The sequence below is a fragment of the Bacillus rossius genome, chromosome 10 (genome assembly GCF_032445375.1).
Source record: "Bacillus rossius redtenbacheri isolate Brsri chromosome 10, Brsri_v3, whole genome shotgun sequence".
In the NCBI taxonomy this organism is placed as follows: Eukaryota; Metazoa; Arthropoda; class Insecta; order Phasmatodea; family Bacillidae; genus Bacillus; species Bacillus rossius.
The window spans coordinates 22,205,503-22,223,816 of NC_086337.1; the positions used below are offsets into that span (position 1 = coordinate 22,205,503).

The 18,314-nt window shown below is 37.7% G+C and overlaps 1 protein-coding gene across 1 annotated transcript in view; it reads left to right on the forward strand.

Annotated features, from left to right (window-relative positions):
* LOC134535835 (protein jagged-1b) overlaps positions 1–18,314 on the forward strand; it is a 356,686-nt gene that overhangs the window by 235,207 nt on the left and 103,165 nt on the right. Inside the window, exons 4-5 of the mRNA XM_063375156.1 lie at positions 446–700; positions 2,862–2,922. Coding sequence (XP_063231226.1) covers positions 446–700; positions 2,862–2,922 — 316 coding nt within the window. The remainder of the gene's footprint in view (positions 1–445; positions 701–2,861; positions 2,923–18,314) is intronic.

An 18,314-nucleotide genomic window follows, 5' to 3' on the forward strand; every position in this document is an offset into this window, starting at 1 on the left:
TATCATGAGAGTACCTGCAACATGAGGATACATATGAGGTTAGGTGTTTACATATCACTGGCGAGAACCTACTGAAGGACTTGCTTATATATTGTTTTTATACTGCTTATTGGTAGAGACCTGTAAAATTCGCGATTTCAAATCCCTAAAGAATTGACTCCATGATCCTCTATGCACTCGTGCAAATTACATCTGCTGATTGGTTACCGACTCGTAACACCTGTTGACTGGAATGATCGTGATTCGCTAATTCTACTGTCAAAGATTTTTCATTGGCCCAAAGTCCTTCAGATAAACTGTGGCCCAGTCACTGAAGCAAAATAATGTCAAAAGGTATTTAGACTCTATCCTATCGCGAAATGAATCCGTGAATTTTACAGGTCTCTACTCATCGGTATGTAACAAGGTGAGTGAGCGTGAAGCAGGCGCACGTGTTGTGTTGCAGCGACGAGCCGGGTGATCGAGGAGGCGACCTACTCGGGCATCATCCTGCCCAGCGCCGACTGGCACACGCTCAACCACCACGGCGTGACGGCGCGCATCACGTACCGCGTGCGCGTGCAATGCGACACGCACTACTTCAACTCCACGTGCACCAAGTTCTGCCGCCCGCGCGACGACAAGTTCGGCCACTACCGCTGCGACGGCGGCGGCGACAAGGCCTGCATCGACGGCTGGCGCGGCGCCAACTGCGAGACAGGTGCGTGCGGCCGTCGGTGCTGCTCTCTTTCTCTCTCTCTCTGGTGCTGTCAGTGCTGCTCTATCTCTCTCTGGTGCTGTCTGTGCTGCTCTATCTCTCTCTGGTGCTGTCAGTGCTGCTCTATCTCTGGTGCTGTCAGAGCTGCTCTATCTCTCTCTGGTGCTGTCAGTGCTGCTCTATCTCTGGTGCTGTCAGTGCTGCTCTATCTCTGGTGCTGTCAGTGCTGCTCTATCTCTGGTGCTGTCAGTGCTGCTCTCTCTCTGGTGCTGTCAGTGCTGCTCTATCTCTGGTGCTGTCAATGCTGCTCTATCTCTGGTGCTGTCAGTGCTGCTCTCTCTCTCTCTGGTGCTGTCAGTGATGCTCTCTCTCTGGTGCTGTCAGTGATGCTCACTCTCTATCTCTGGTGCTGTCAGTGCTGCTCTATCTCTCTCTGGTGCTGTCAGTGCTGCTCTCTCTCTGGTACTGTCAGTGCTGCTCTATCTCTCTCTCTGGTGCTGTCAGTGCTGCTCTCTCTCTGGTGCTGTCAGTGATGCTCACTCTCTATCTCTGGTGCTGTCAGTGCTGCTCTATCTCTCTCTGGTGCTGTCAGTGCTGCTCTCTCTCTGGTACTGTCAGTGCTGCTCTATCTCTCTCTCTGGTGCTGTCAGTGCTGCTCTATCTCTCTCTGGTGCTGTCAGTGCTTCTTTCTCTCTGGTGCTGTCAGTGCTGCTGTCTCTAGTGTTGTCTGTTCTGCTCTCTCTTTATCTCTGGTGCTGTCAATGCTGCTCTATCTCTCTCTGGTGCTGTCAGTGCTGCTCTATCTCTAGTACTGTCTGTACTGCTCTCTCTCTCTCTGTCATTTTCTCTCTCTCTATCTCTGGTGCTGTCAGTGCTCTTCCCTCTGGTCTTCTGCTCTTCTGTCATTGTTCATCACTTCATCTGACTTCGTTAAAGCATCCTATATATTTCAATGGAGCATGATGAAGCGGTTTTGTAAGGGGGAGGTCTTGTAGGTACAGACCCCTCCCCTCCGGAATTTAAACAAAAATCACGGGAAAACATATTTACAAAACAACTTGCAATTTAGCTTCATTAGGTTACAAAGATATCACTTCGGAAATATTATTGTAATCCTTAGTGGGCAACATTAGTGTATTTTCTCCATATTAAAGCCATCATACACAAAAACGGTACAGTCTGTATTTAATGCCAGTTTGCACACTTGTTTCTGTAAGTTGAAATTTCATACAAACTTGACATGTGTGCATTTATGACTTGTCTTGATGAAATCACCAATTGTCAAAAAAACAAAGTTTTAAAACATTTAAATAAAAATGTACAAAATATCACATTTATAGTTACTTTTCTCAAGCAAAATCATTACTTAAACATTATATGTGTAAACGTTAGAGTGATAAAAGTCTACTATTCCCCTGAGAATTTTTATTAAAACATTTTTGTTTAAAATTCCAAAAATTACCTTTTATAAAGAATACTTACTCGTAAAAAATGATACAATTGGTTGTGCTGGACTCCCTCCTTCAAAAATCCTGGCTACGCCTTTGAATGGAGTGTCTGACGTTACGGGGAATAGGCCCTATCATCTTGGATTTTTTCATTTTTTTTGCTACAATTTTTGGCATGTCAAGGCACTGATCATATCCCTCAGACCTTCTACACCTTGTTGCAAACACGCATTTCTAACAGGATCTAGTCTGTTAGTACTGTGAGGAAACAACTTGTCATTTCTCGCGGGCGACCACGACTATCATGATAATCACACCAGTTCGCAAGTGTTGACTTCAACAAGAAGCCAAAGCTAATGTCCCATGCCATGCCAATCAAAAAAAAAATGTAGCACAGATACTTTATTGTAAACGGTATTTAAAAAATTTTAATTTTGCAAGATGGCTTAAATAATGTAATTTATTTTATGAAGATTACTACTAGTTTAGTAATAATGTCAATTAATTCTATTTTATGGGTTTAGTAAATATCTTAAATTATGATATGTGCTTTAAGGAGGGAAATTTTCTAATTTTTTACAAGGTAAAAAATTGGCAAGACGTAAGAACTTTTAACTTTGAACACGGCTTTAATTGTGAAACAATTGAGGTGGTTTTGCAATGAAATGAGGCTGATGTGGAGCAGCGGGACATGTTTGTTGTTGTTGTTGTTGCAGCTGTGTGCAAGACCGGCTGCCACCCGATCCACGGCAAGTGCGACCAGCCTGGAGGATGCGAGTGAGTACCAGCAACCAGCGCGTAGCTTCCTATTGTACTCTAGTACCAGCAACCAGCGCGTAGCTTCCTATTGTACTCTAGTACCAGCAACCAGCGCGTAGCTTCCTATTGTACTCTAGTACCAGCAACCAGCGCGCAGCTTCCTATTGTACTCTAGTACCTGCAGCCTGCGCGTGGCTTCTAGGGCCACTGCCGAGTGTACTCTAGTACCTTCACTGTTGAAACTTTTCTCCTTCAATTTACCAAGAACGCTGGTTATAAAATATCCGGGGATCTTTGTAAATTTAGAAATTAAGAAATTAAGTGTTTAAATTTAAATGGTTTACATTTCCGCTATAGTTAATAAGTTGGCCGAAGTTACACACAGCCATTTCGTTACTTGTTATTTACATTGTTGTGGTGAACCTAAAGTATTTTTTTTATCCCCGTATCCAACAGATTATATTGTGTTGTAGTTATTGTTGTTACTTCAGTATTTTTTTTTGTTATTAGGAAAGTTAGATATTTTACTTTATATATATATATATATATATATTACATCTCATCAAATAGTTTTTTGGAAAAAAGGTTTACCGAACCTTTTTTTTTTTTTAGTTTTACACTGTGACTCTATTTATAAAAACAATTGTTTAACACATCCTTCACTGCACAATCTATGGTTAATCATGGAGTCTCAAATATTTACTCGGTCAGCTAAAAGATCAATTTTACTAGTTCCACATCCACATATTACACATTTACACTATAGTGTTTCGGAAAATAGTGTGGCCATTTTTTTCTCTCGACTGTGTACGCCAGATTCTACTCACATGCCCGCCACGGTTCATTCGTACAAGTATGAGGTTGTTCTAAATGTGCTACAAACTTGTCTGGTAAATTACATGCATTCAGGCACAGCAAGATGTTGCAAGTGCTCAATCGACCGTGAATAGTTAACGATGTGAAGTCGTTTCGATTTATTTATTTTATGTAAATATCTTGTCGGTGCAAACGACTCGCCATCAGTATACCGCCACCGCTGTGTTCGCGTCCGCCATGTTGGATCGTTATTTTTCTTTCATTTAAACTTCTAGGATGTTTTACATACAAATCGTGACCAGATTTCGTTCTTTTTTTTTGTTCACTCGCGTTCGCTAGGTTGACATTCAACACTACACAGTCGATTTTATTTTTGTAAATGAAATAAAAAATAAATATTTACGTGACAACACAAATTTGAAAAATTTATACATTTAATAGGAAACAACTATTTCACTAGAAATTAGTGTTTGGCAGTAATACTTGGTTTGTGTTTTCCCAGTACGTACCTTATATAGTTACTTGTAAATCGTTTTATGAATAGATTTTCATTATTAACTACGCACATTTATAAACATAATAAAAAAGATTTTAAAAATTATTAAATATACGATTATGTTTTTCTTGCTCTAAAAGAATTATAGCCTACTTGAAACGAAACATGAAATAAAATATAAAATCAAGCGCTAATTATCTTAAGTAATGCTCAGTATTATCTCGGAAAACGTATGTCATGTATGCAAAAATAACCACAGCCATGCGTTGTACAAATTTACAATATATTCCTTGTAGTATTACAAACTGTCTCTTGAAACTTGGTTTCCAAAGGAATTTTTTGTTAGAAGAAATTTTATTTCTGTGCAGTAAGGCTGAAACTTATCGTTTAATTTTCAGTTCCCACTTCAGGCATGTCTATTACAAGAACCTACGCGACGCCGCTCACTGAATTAACATTCCCGATAGCATTCTAACTTTAGGAATGTGCAGTTACTTTCATTCACAGTTGATTGATTACTTCAGAAGAGTTTTAGCTTTGAATAATCTGGTAAAATGTTATGATTTAAAAAAATAATAACATTAATTTTCAGGAAAATAATTTTCATGATTAAGGCTTCATATCACATGCCGTGTTAACATTTTTTTTTCATGTTCTCGTCATTACTCGTAATTTCAATTAGACTATATTTGCTCATTTTTAATTAATACATCCCTCCCTCTCATTTATGGTTATGTCACAAGTATACAGAATTTTACAATGGTTATAAAACGTCGTGCAAGGGACAATAATTACGTACACTTGCATGACTTTTTTTATACTCATTATATTACTCTGAGTTGAGAACTATTTGTGACGGAACAACCAATGCAAAAGAGGTATCGAGTTAAAGTATACAAAACAGCTATTAAATAATAGTAATGACTAGAAAAAATATGTATAAACTAGCTAAACCCGGCCACGCTTTGCTGTGGCACAGTTTAATATTAATTCATTGTTTAATTTAATATTTTACTGTGCATGGCTGTGGAATGTAATAGAAGAAATAAAAATGTGTTTAGCTTAAATATTTTTATTGTAAAGCTAATGGAAGGACTACATTCCTTGTTTTCCCATTTTTTGCATAAACATATAGATCAGATGGTTTACCGACTCTGGAGCACCCGACATATAACTGTCCATGAGAGAAGCATTCATTTTCTAAATTCAAACCGCACACTTGCAAAGATTGTCCTTGTGCTTTATTGATGGTCATAGCGAACGCAAGGCGTATTGGAAATTGAAGTCGTTTGAACTCGAACGCCATATCTGTCGGAATAAGTGGCATTCGTGGAAGTAATACGTCTTCACCTTTATGAAGTCCAATCAAAATTGTTGCTTCAATAAGATTATCCATTAATTTTTTAACTACTAATCGTGTACCATTACATAATTTAGGCTGACAGATATTTCGAAGCAATATAATTGGCACACCAATTTTCAAATTCAAAATATGTGGTGGTAATCCTGGAACATCGAGTGAATTGAGAAATTCCGTTGGAAAGTTCACTGCTTCATTTTGGTGCATTACTGAATCAATAGATTTGTATGTCATTGTTTCACCTTCGATTCTGTTTATAATACTATTGTTCATATCGTGTACGTCAACATTTTTAGCCGCTAGAATGGCTATTTCGCTCAACCATGCATGATTTTTGAATTTTGTTTCGATGTTTTGGAATACCTTGTCTACTAATTCCTCTTTTGAATCTACGATGTTGCATAAATCAGATGATAAGCTGATTTTTCCTGTTTCTGGATTTGTAGGTACAGTGCCGTTACCAACTTCAATTAATTGTCTTGAAAATATGACTGCTGTTGGATCGTTCTGAAGTTTAACTCGCATATACGTGGTTAAATGCATTTTTTTTACTGTGCTCCAAAAATTTGAATATTTTTTAATTTAAACGTATTTTTATCAATAGAGTCGAATGAATATACTTTCAAATTAAATAAAGTTTTTTATTCTTTCTTGAAATATATATATATATACATATTTGTGTAAATTATAGTCGTCAAGGCACAATGGTCGAGTAGCCTGATGTGCTTGAACTTCGACAAGATGGTACAGCATCGTCGAGCGTGGTCACAACTAAGTTGGGTGACCATGATATTTAGTTATAGAAACTTTTTTTTCCGACTTTTCCGGTGGATTTTCCCAAACTTTTATTTCATATAAACACTCTTCTGTTAAGATGCAATGTTCTGTAAAAATTTCAATCCAAACCATCGTATACTTTCCGAGTTTTGCGGCCAAATACATACGGAAGCTAAATTTTTATATATATAGATATGGCATGTTAGAACAAGCTTCGAAGTTATAGACAAACTTGTTGATTTTTGCAGTACTAAACTATTTTCTGAAAACTGCCATAGTTTTATTGGTCGTTGCCAGTTGAGATTGCTCATTCATGATGAAGATGGGAAAAGTGACTGTTAATGTGATGAAGGTCACAAATTAGATCTGAACTCCTAACATGCAAAGAAAAAAAAATTCTGTACTCTTACAAAGATTCCTCGGGAAACCATTGGCCAAGAAATAGTTTGTAATGCAACAAAAAAAATTATTTATTTGTACAACGCATGGCTATGGTTATTTTTGCATGTATGAAATACGTGTTTCGAGATAATACAGAGTGTTTCTGACGAAAATTGGCGAATTATTTATATTTTAATTGTTATTTTATTTAACCAAAAATTTTTAAACCATGAAAAAATAAACGAATAATCAATATTGAAATTTATTTTGTTCTATTATTCTTTTTAACTTATTAATTTGCGGAGTTAATACTGAAAAGCTACTCATTTCAGGGAACGGTTTACAATTAACTTTAACTGATGGAGGTACTGGGAAATCACAAAGCATAAATGCCCGGGTACTAATTCCAAACCTATTTTTACTACGAACACTATTTTGTATAGATACAGTTGTTTTCATGTAAATGTTAAAATTTACAGATACCTGTAATTTCACATGAATAATTCTGTTCCATTTACAAAAAAAAAATTACATTGTGTCTGCAATGTTGACAGTATTGTCGCCTTAAGCCATCTGTGATTTGCCGTGCGACGTAAACCCATTCACTCGACCCTAACTGTCGATAAATCTTGGACGGTGGGGTTTTTATTCCCACCAGCAACATGGGTAAACGGGAGGTGCAGAAATTAAGCTGTGTGGCGAGCAGATTCCATCTTCACAGAAGAGTAATGGCCTGAGTCGGTAATAAATTAAGCGTGGACACGCTAATGTGTCATGGCCTGTTAAACTGCGCAACTTAGCAGGAGGGAACATGCGGTGGGAAGGCGGGCTCGTCTCGAGGAGAGAGATCGGGCTTTCAACTCACTGGCGAGTTTCCAGTGAGGTTATTGTTTCGACTCACTGGCGAGTTTCCAGTGAGAAGGTTATTGTTTCGACTCACTGGCGAGTTTCCAGTGAGAAGGTTATTGTTTCGACTCACTGGCGAGTTTCCAGTGAGAAGGTTATTGTTTCGACTCACTGGCGAGTTTCCAGTGAGAAGGTTATTGTTTCGACTCACTGGCGAGTTTCCAGTGAGAAGGTTATTGTTTCGACTCACTGGCGAGTTTCCAGTGAGAAGGTTATTGTTTCGACTCACTGGCGAGTTTCCAGTGAGAAGGTTATTGTTTCGACTCACTGGCGAGTTTCCAGTGAGAAGGTTATTGTTTCGACTCACTGGCGAGTTTCCAGTGAGAAGGTTATAGTTTCGACTCACTGGCGAGTTTCCAGTGAGAAGGTTATAGTTTCGACTCACTGGCGAGTTTCCAGTGAGAAGGTTATTGTTTCGACTCACTGGCGAGTTTCCAGTGAGAAGGTTATTGTTTCGACTCACTGGCGAGTTTCCAGTGAGAAGGTTATAGTTTCGACTCACTGGCGAGTTTCCAGTGAGAAGGTTATTGTTTCGACTCACTGGCGAGTTTCCAGTGAGAAGGTTATTGTTTCGACTCACTGGCGAGTTTCCAGTGAGAAGGTTATTGTTTCGACTCCCGGCGAGTGCCCACTCGCTTCACCAGCAGACTTTCCCGTCACTGTCCTCGTATTACACATTTACACTATAGTTAGGGACAGGAAAAATTCGCGGGTTCAATGAACTCTAGCATGAACTCCATAGTTCTACGTACACTCGGACAAATGCCACCCACTCATTGGCTGCTGTCTTGTGAGACGTCCCAACGTAGCAGCCTGTGATTCGATAAAGCTTTGGTCGGGCGTTTCTCATTGGCCCAGAGACATCCAGGTGAGTTGTGAGCCAATAGCAGAGGCAGCACTGAGGTATAACTATTTGTATTTTAACCTATCGCGAAACAAATTCGCGAATTTTTCCAGTCTCTAACTATAGTGTTTCCTAAAATAGCGTGGCCATTTGTTTTCGCGACTGTGTGTACACCAGTTTCTACTCACATGCTCGCCACGGTTCATTCGTACACGCATGAGCTTGTTCTAAATGTGCTGCAAACTTGGCTGGTAAATTACGTGCAGTCAGGCACAGCAAGATGTCGCAAGTGCTCAATCGACCGTGAATGGTTAACGATGTGAAGTCGTTTCGATTTATTTATTTATTTTATGTAAATAACATCTTGTCGTTCCAAACTCAGTGTACCGCCACAGCTATGTTCGCGTCCGCCATGTTGGATTGTTATTTTACTTCCATTTAAACTTCTATTGTGTTTTACATACAAAGCGTCATCAGATTTCGTACTCGTTTCATTTGTTCGCTCGCGTTCGGTTAGGTTGACATTCACACACTACATAGTCAATTTTTTTTTTTGTAAATGAAAAAAAAAATATTCACGTGACACAAATTTGTTCTCACCGCAGTAAACCCTCTCTCGAGTTTTTGCGTTTCACGTGATTTCATCCCGTACTTGAAGTCTGAGTAGACCAGGTGAAAATGAAACAATTTCTGTCCTTCTACAAAATATTCCTTTGGAAACCAGTTGCCAAGAAATAGTTTCAACACCAGAAGAAATATATTGTAACTTTGTTCAACATATGGCTATGGTTATTTTTGCATAACTTGAAATACGTTTTTAGAGATCATACTGAGTATTACTTACGAAAATTGGCGCATAATTTTATATTTCAACTTATTTATCATTCAAGCTTTTTTTGGCCATCTAAAATTCAATAATTGGAATTTATTTTGTTTTCCATCCAAATTAATACGCGTAGTTAATAATTGAAAGATATTCGGGGAACGGTACACAAATAAATTTAACTATTGGAGCTACTGGGAAAAATTCCAAGTACTGGCCAAGAATCCGTAACCAGTACTATTTTGTAGTGATACATTTGTTTATTTAAATATACACAATATACAAGATAAAAATTATAATATTTAAACAATCTGAACTGATTTGATGGTGTGGTAACGAGAGTAGTTTTAAATTTATTTATTTTTTGTATTTTAACCCCTCTTTATCCACCCTTTCAGCAATGGTTGGTTGTATCAAAAATTGTTTCAGACAAAAATTTTAGATAAAAATAACAAGATTTACAAACAATTCGAACGAATTCGGTGGTGTGCCTACTAAGAGAGATATTAATTTTTTTTACCTCCAGCCTTTGTTTTTTCCACCACTTGCAGTTATGGTCGGGTGTATCAAAACTTTATTTAGATAAAAGTTTTGGGTATCAATTATTCCTACGAGTTATAATACGTCCAAACAGATGTGTTATTCGACATACTTTAGGGGTTATAGCAATTTTTCTGTTTTTCAAAAAAATCATTCCCATTTCTAACCCTTTGGTCGAATATTGCCAATTATCGAACTTGACTGAGATTTTCCATCTTTATATTTTATGTATCAGTTTGGAAGAGATTTGTAAAAAAAAGGGGGGGCAGTTATCGTGTCCATAAAAATGTTATACATATATATATACATATATATATATATATATATATATATATATATATATAGGTATATGTTTAGAGCTAATTGTGGTTTTGGGGTCTATAAACCATGAAACAAAAAAGAAATATATAAAAATTGGTCTGAAGTCGCATTATGGTAACGGCTACAATAGGTAATATTTCTTCGAAATCTACCTAAAATGGAAGTAACCTATGACGTGTATATGTTTTACGTTAAATTGTATATTTTACTAACTTATTCACTGCAGGAATATTAAATTTAAAACCACCAATCTTTGCCTCAGAGCCAAACGAGTCTAAGTCCAAATTTAACGATTATGGTTTTACTGCTGATTATGTCTCGAAACTTCTTTTTCCTATCAAACTATAAAAGCGTAACTCACTAAAAATTTTGTCTAATAATTTTATAACGAGATTTCCAAGAGCCCGAGTTTAAAACCTCAGTTGAGCTAGACCGGAGGTTAGCAGACTATCTAATGAGATTAGCCAAATATTAAGTAAGAAATTCTTCAATTTTTTAGAGAGCTGTAACTTGTTTTTTCTCTGTATCTACATGGAATTTTAATACGATAAAATAAACAAACTAAATAAAATATTTTATTCACAAATTCAACATAAAGCCTTAGAAATAAAGGTTACTTAGTAAAAAAAAAGTAAATGTAAAAAATATGGCAGTCATTAGTAGAGCTCTCGTGATAAAACAAGAAAACCTACATTATTTTAATTAATTTTTGAAATAAAAAAAATCACCTGGGCTTTGTAAAACTTGTTACCTTGTTTCGCTTTGTTTGTTAATTTTTTTAATTTGATTCGAATTAAGATAATGATTATTCACATGATAAGGTTGAGCCAAAGATTGTTAGAATAGCAAATGCTAGTTTTTTTTTGTCATAGGTTCCAGGATGATTATTCCACGTATCAAACATAATTAGCTTTATTTTAAGCATTTGTTTTGCAGCGGAGTGAGTTGTAAAGCCGTAAAATCCTATGAAAAGAGCCGCACGAACGTTAGTCCGCCCCGAGCCAGACGAACATTAGTCCAGCTACAATGCCATGACACCTGTGGCTGTAGGAAAAATGTCCCCTATTCGGAAGAAGTTAATTTGAAAGTCCTTCTTTCCGGGACATGGAAGTTGGAAAATACGGTGCATTGAAAACGCGGAATTTTTTTAATACTCTCCTTTAAAGTTTCCCAATACAGTCAACGCTCTTTAATCCGGCATTATTCGGTTCATAATACTCTGTAATCCGACATCCGCTCGCGTTCGTACTTTATTCGGGTGGATAAAGTAATTGTTGATTTTGACATCAATGACCATTTTAAAACAGTCACGCTCATGTGCAAGGGCGTACGCATGGGGAAGGCATGGGGGGGGGTATTCCCCCTCCCCACTCATATCTTAAAAATTCACTCATCTAACCAATAAGAATAAAAATTCAAAAGCAAACAGTGGGGAACGTGTTTCTATCCTCCTCCACCCCCCCCCCCCCCCAAATGAATTTAAATTCTGAGTTAGTTCCAGTTCGTGCAAGACTCCGGTCCCGGACACGACATTAACATAGAATTCTTAAAAATAATACCAAGAGTGATAAATATACGAAAATTATGTTTTCGGCTACATTTCTTGACGCTATTCACTCGTAGCTTCCGCACACTCCGCTAGAAATCGCCGCAGAACAGCTACGTAGACTAATGAATAATTTTATTAGCAGTCAAATTTGAAACTATAGGTATAATAAAGCTTAAAAGTCTTCGAAAAAATTGTACACTCCGACTGCGGGCCTGATTTTTGACAGTATTAAAATACTGTTAATCTAGTTAAAATTCATTTAAAAAGTTGGCTTTTTGAACTTTGGTTCTGCGCCGTCCGCCACAGATGGCAGTACGTGGAGGCGCGAGGGGCGAGTTGCGCGGTTGTTGCGCGGCGGTGCGCTCAGGGATGCGCCGCGCGTTGCGCGCTGCGTGCGCGCGGCCGACACACGCAGGAATGTACCCCGCGCGTTCCCACAGGCCGGCCACGCGTCCTCCCCTCCTCTCCCCTCCTGTACCCTCACCCCTTCCCCTCCCCGCCTGTTCGCGCGACCGCCTGCGAGCTCGCGGCAGTGCGGATTCAGGCCCGCCTCGCCAGGGTGCCTCCACACACGGTCAGCCCGAGCCGGGTGTGTGCAAGGACGACGGACTGATCAGACGGGACTGATGATGGCTTCAGTCCGATCTGCCGTGTGTGGGAACAGTCCATCAGCTGAGTGTCGTTGCGGGCACCTTTGGTTATACTCTTTGGTTTCTTTCCTATGTTTTTTTTTCTAACTGAAAGTGCAAATGCGATTGCAGCATCCGAAGTTTCGTACATATTGTACGATGAAACGATACATCCAACGGCAACAGCAACCACTGGACTGATCGTGTGTGGGTTTCTTTAGTGAGGCGGGATAGTGCGACGCTCGCTGTATCGCCTCTGTAAGCGCAAGGCTCTGAACTGGCACGCAGTCTTTTAGTCGTATACTTACATAGTACGACGACGGAATTTGAGCGGTAACCATAACATTTGATGGCGGCGATATGAAGATAAAGATGTAATGGAAGGACCTGGTGTGATCTTAAGAATCTTTACATGGCATTTCATGTGTAAAGTTATTTTAAAAACACGTGTTTTTTTTTTTTTTTTTTTAGCCCTTTTCACTCTCCTGAAAATACAGTTTAAATTCGAAACACGGAAACAGAACTAACTACACATCCTTCCTCGGCGTATTCTTAAATGTTTTTCGTAAACAGACGTAACTACGACATCTCGAGCAGTTTTATAATCACGTGGTTGTGTGTATCCAGTTAGGCGGGGCCATACGCTCTTTAGTTTTGAATCAGTCACTATCGAAACTCACATCATTTTATGGAGTCATTTTTAGGCCGATTTTGTTTTTGACTAAATATTTTTAATAGATCACGAATATCGGATTTAAAAAGTGACTACAATTAGGTCCTGTAGTTGGTTGAGCAAAAAAAAATTTAACTCTTTACCACAAGCTGCATCTCATATATTTTAAAAATTCACGATGGTGGTGTAATATCCCCTTATGGTTCAACTTTGTTTTTAACCGCAACTTGTGCGGAACTATAAATTATTTTCGACATGACAAAAAACGGTTTAAAAACTCGTTGAATTCATTATTCGTGGTCTGGTGTAAGTATTACGTCATCTACAGTTGCCACGTAATTACTCAGAAATTTTCTCCTGGCATTTGCAGCTTCGGCCTGTTGTAATTACAGGGCAATAACTACGTAAATAAGTATAGATACAAATCATTTATTGATCATCATACAAATAATTTGTGTTGTCAATTAAAAATGGTAACTTAGGAAAATAATTGACGAATTAAAGATAGCGATATATGATACTCCTAAAAAAGTTGATTGAAATCGTGGTTGAAGGAGTTCGGTTTACACGTTTGGACAGGAAAAAAATACCAATCGTATTTGCAACACATTTTCGTTAGAAAAAGAAAAATACCTTTAGACTACGCGGATTCCTACTTTCAAGACATTTAATGTTTGATTGGTATTTATCATAAGCCCTTTAACATAACCAAAATGGACATTTTTGCTGTTTTGTGCCCTAAAATGTTTTTGTACTCGGTATCTACTGAACCACCCAGGGAGTGCGCATTGGACTGTGCGTCGGAATCTCTTAGCAGTTGTCATTTTCTGAGTATGCACAGCTGGATAACGTATATAGAATTGCTTATTTGATCTCATTTGTCAAATAAATCTAAAATTGCCGAAAACGAAAAACTCCAACATGACGGATGAAACATAGCCTCTTGAAAAAGGGTTTCTAAATTACCTTCACTTATTTAACTCCATATTTTTTTTTCTTTATTCTTTAAATTGTGTCATTAATTTTATTTATTATGTGCGTTTAAAAAAGCCTAAACGTATTTATGGTTACAAACAAGCAAAAATGTTTCAGTTGAAATTAGTAAACTTTGTTTAGCTGATTTAATATTGACTTCAACTGGTTCACGATGCCAATCAACAGATTTTAGGTCCAGTTTCAGCTAAAATGCTGCCCCTAGCTCTTCCTTTGTACGGCCAATATTAACTTTCGTCCTTTAAAGCTCCTGACTAATGCCTATTCGTCACCACTGGTTTATTGGTTTTAAACATTATTTTCATTTCCAACTTTAAGTCTTAGTCACTAGTTTTTTATAATGCTTCGTACAAAAAGTTATGTTCAAAATCTAAGAGTTGATGTTTTACACTTTGGAATTTCAGTGCTTGGTTTATCTATCTTATCGGTAACTTTACATGAATATTTCTGTCCATTTACAAAAAAATATTTACAGTGTACAAGAATAGGAAATACTCTGCATTTCGCAAGCACTTTTTACTAAGATTGTGCAACATTCCATCATTGTTGCGTTTCGTAACAATCATAGCTTGATATTTTACAATTTACATTAATCGTGTTCGTGGGGCAGTAAGTGAACACAATTTAAATTAGGAATAGTTTGTAAGTGAGAAATATTCTGACATGAAGACAAAACGTAAGCTACTGTAATTATAAATATAGTAACACTGTAACAAATGCACTATGTTTGATACACAGGTCGCTTTCAGACTTAAGATTCTGTAGGCGAATATCAATACAAACAGCGCCGTAAGTGTTCTATAAAAAATAGTTTTTATTAGTATTTCCTTAAGAGTTATCATACCAGGACAGGGATATTCTACGTATAACTAAACTGACAACTAATCAAGCGTCTTAAAAACATTTCAATAAACATAAGAACAATCTTCTTTTGGAAACAAACAGGAAAATATTATAACAATGATCACGAACTTAATTTTGCTTATAATAAATCAATACACAGATTTTTTTGTAAATGGAACAGAAATATTAATGTAAAATTACAGATATTTGTAAATTTGTTTGATTACATTACAAAAAACTGTACTACTACAAAATAGTGTTCGCAGTAATACTAGGTTTGGATTCTTACCCTGGCATTTATGCTTTGTGTTGTGCCAGTACCTCCAATAGTTAAAGTTATATGCAAACCGTTCCCGGAATAGCTTTCCAGTATTAATAGCGCACATTAATAAGCATAATGAAAAAATAATAAAGTCAAATTATTAAATATCCGATTATCTTTCCCAGGTTTAAAAAATATGTTGAATGGAACATTAGAATATAAAATTATGCGCCAATTTTCGTAGGAAATACTCAATATTATCTCAAATAACGTATTTCATATATGCAAAAATAACCATAGCCATGTTTTGTACAAATATACATTGTCTTTGTTATAGTGTTACAAACAATTTCTAGGCAACTGATCTCCAAAGGAATCTTTTATAAAAGTACAGCAAATTTGTTTACGTATTGTATGTTAACTGCGTCCAGAAGGCTGGTTGTGACCAGCGGGGCGACTGAAATGCTGCCCCTTGGATGGGCAGCCCTTCAGGATTTTTCTGGCAATGGTTTGTTTGTACAGCGACTGGAAGGGCAGCCCATCCAATTTCTGAAATCATGTTTCTTTAAGTGTTTAAATAATCATGAAAACTTGCCCCTTGGAAGGGATTTTTCTGACAGTAGTATTTTTTAAAGGTTGTCTGAATTGTTGCCCCTTGGAAGGGCAGCCCTTCAGGATTTTTCTGACAGTAGTGTTTTTGAAAGATTGTCTGAATTGTTGCCCCTTGGATGGGCAGCCCTTCAGGATTTTTCTGACAGTGGTTAGGTTAGGTTAGGTTAGGTCACTTTACAAACTAACCACTGTCAGAAAAATCCTGAAGGGCTGCCCTTCCAAGGGGCAACAATTCAGCTCCCCCTGACCAGCGAGTTTATTCTGACGCTGACGTGCATGAACCCTTCTGGCAAGGACTCGAACTTCAAGTGTTCGCTTGTTATGCTCTGTGACCCATCGCTGGCAGTCGCACCTCGCGTTTGCAAGTGCGTCGCTCGCAACAGCGGAACAAGTGACCTTATGCCGGTGGGTCGCAGCGCATCCTTTCCCTGCGGAAACCGTTATTACTCCGTGCGCGCCTCAAACCGGTTTCCCAACAACTCTGAAATATCACACGCGCGTGACGCAGACAGATTCTCTGCAACGCTGGCTAGGATCTGCCGCAGGCTGAGGCACAAAGTGCTGTAGCCACACACATACTGATGTAAAATAATTCCATGGATGCCACTGGTTATTGACGTTCACACGCAAAAAGAAATGTTCTTTAATCTTACACAAGATTCCTTTGGAAACTAGTTTTAATACTGCAAGAAAGATATTGTAACTTTGTAAAATACATGGCTATGATTATTTTTGCAACTAGTAAATACGTTTTTTGAGGTAATACTGAGTATTTCTTACCATATTAGTGAATAATTATATATTTTAATTGATATTCCATCCAAGCTTAATGTTTTAAACAATAGGAAAGATAATCGAGTATTCAATAATTGGGTTTTATTGTTTTTTTTATTCTTATTAATGTGCGCAGTTAATGGTGTAAAGCTATTGAGGGAACGGTTTGTAAATAACATTAACTATTAGAGGTTTCGAGGTACTGAGACAACACGTAGCATAAATGGCCGGGTAAGAATCCAAACCCAGTATCACAGCGAACACTATTTTGTAGTGATACATTTGTTTTCATGTAAATGTGTATATTTACAAATATCTGTAATATTGCATTGATATTTCTTTTCAATTTACAAAAAAAAAATCATTGCATAGAATCCTGTGTAATATAGATATATAGTCAGAAAAAATCAAAAAGTGACAATTAATGTAAACCAGCCATTTCTCTCAAATACTTTTAAGTCAATATCCCTCATTGCAAGAAACATTTAATATATATATATATATATATATATATATATATATATATATATATATATATATACATAGCTACGCTGTTAGAAATTACGGTTCATTAACGGAATTTTCGAGGGAAAAAAAATGCACCTCGAATGAAGGATTGCTTTTCATAGTTCCAGAACTGATCCGCTTCGTGTTTTGAACGTGGTTCGCCACTCTCGAGAGGGCAGAGTGCAAGTGTCGCGAGCAGGTTCTGGAAAGCGCCTCGCAGCAGCCTTGTCGCGACCACCGCGTGGTGACGTCACCTCGAGCTGGTCAACACGCCCACATGTCACGTGACGGTCATTACCGTGGATATATTAGTCCATGTAGTGAAGTTGAAGTAACTCTGCATAGAAATTGGTTAGCAAAACAAACCGCAGTTCTATAAACGCTAATACCGGTATTTTTTTGTAATGAACTCGCTAAAAAGAATTTTTAAAAAAAATGCCATCATTAAATGAGTATTGTTAACCAAACGTTTAAGCGACACATATGTAAGGAATCATAGTTAAACTTTAAAAACAAAAAAAAATGTTTTGCTAGCCAAATAGCAAAATGGTTTGGAGGTTGATCTCAAATTGACTTCAATTATCGACAAAAAATTGCACTCACCAACTTTCTAATCTTGCCTCCAGACATTGACGGCTTAATTTAGTGACGTAATAAACAAACCAAGCACTGGTTCGCGTAGCACCAGACTAGCTAATCTGAATGTTCCCTGTAGTGCCTGTTAAACAGTCTGGCCTTTATTTTGACAGCGTGTATGCGCTCAAGTATTTCGTATTCGCGGAGCTAAACTCTGCGGCAAATTTTGTATCCGATAAGTGATTAGCCAGGTGAGGTGTTTTTCACAAAAAAAGGTTTCGAGACTCTCTGTGTCATAAAAAAACTTTAGCGTTGTCTGTGTTTCGCGATTGGTTGAGTTGCTTACAGTCTATACAAGCTCACAAATCACAGCCACAACGCGTCATGAATGGCCCAGCTAAATATGGAAACGGCTTCTCTTGCAGACGGTCGCCAATCACAAGGAAGAAACAGATGGCGCTTTCTGGTGGTTGTAGAAATTTGTTAAATTAAACATTATCCAGACACTTAATGTTCCATCTTAAATATTTCCTCTATTCGATAATTTTCGCGTAAAAAACCTTCCCCTGTTGCTTGACTGTTGACACAGTGAGGTGTATTTCAGAAGAGAAAAAAAGAGAGCCATTGTATTTATTCCAGCTACTGAGTAAGGCGGAATGTTCACACACGCCTATTGTGCTCGAAATAACGACGAATAAAGCTTTGATTATAGTTCACGGCATACCCAA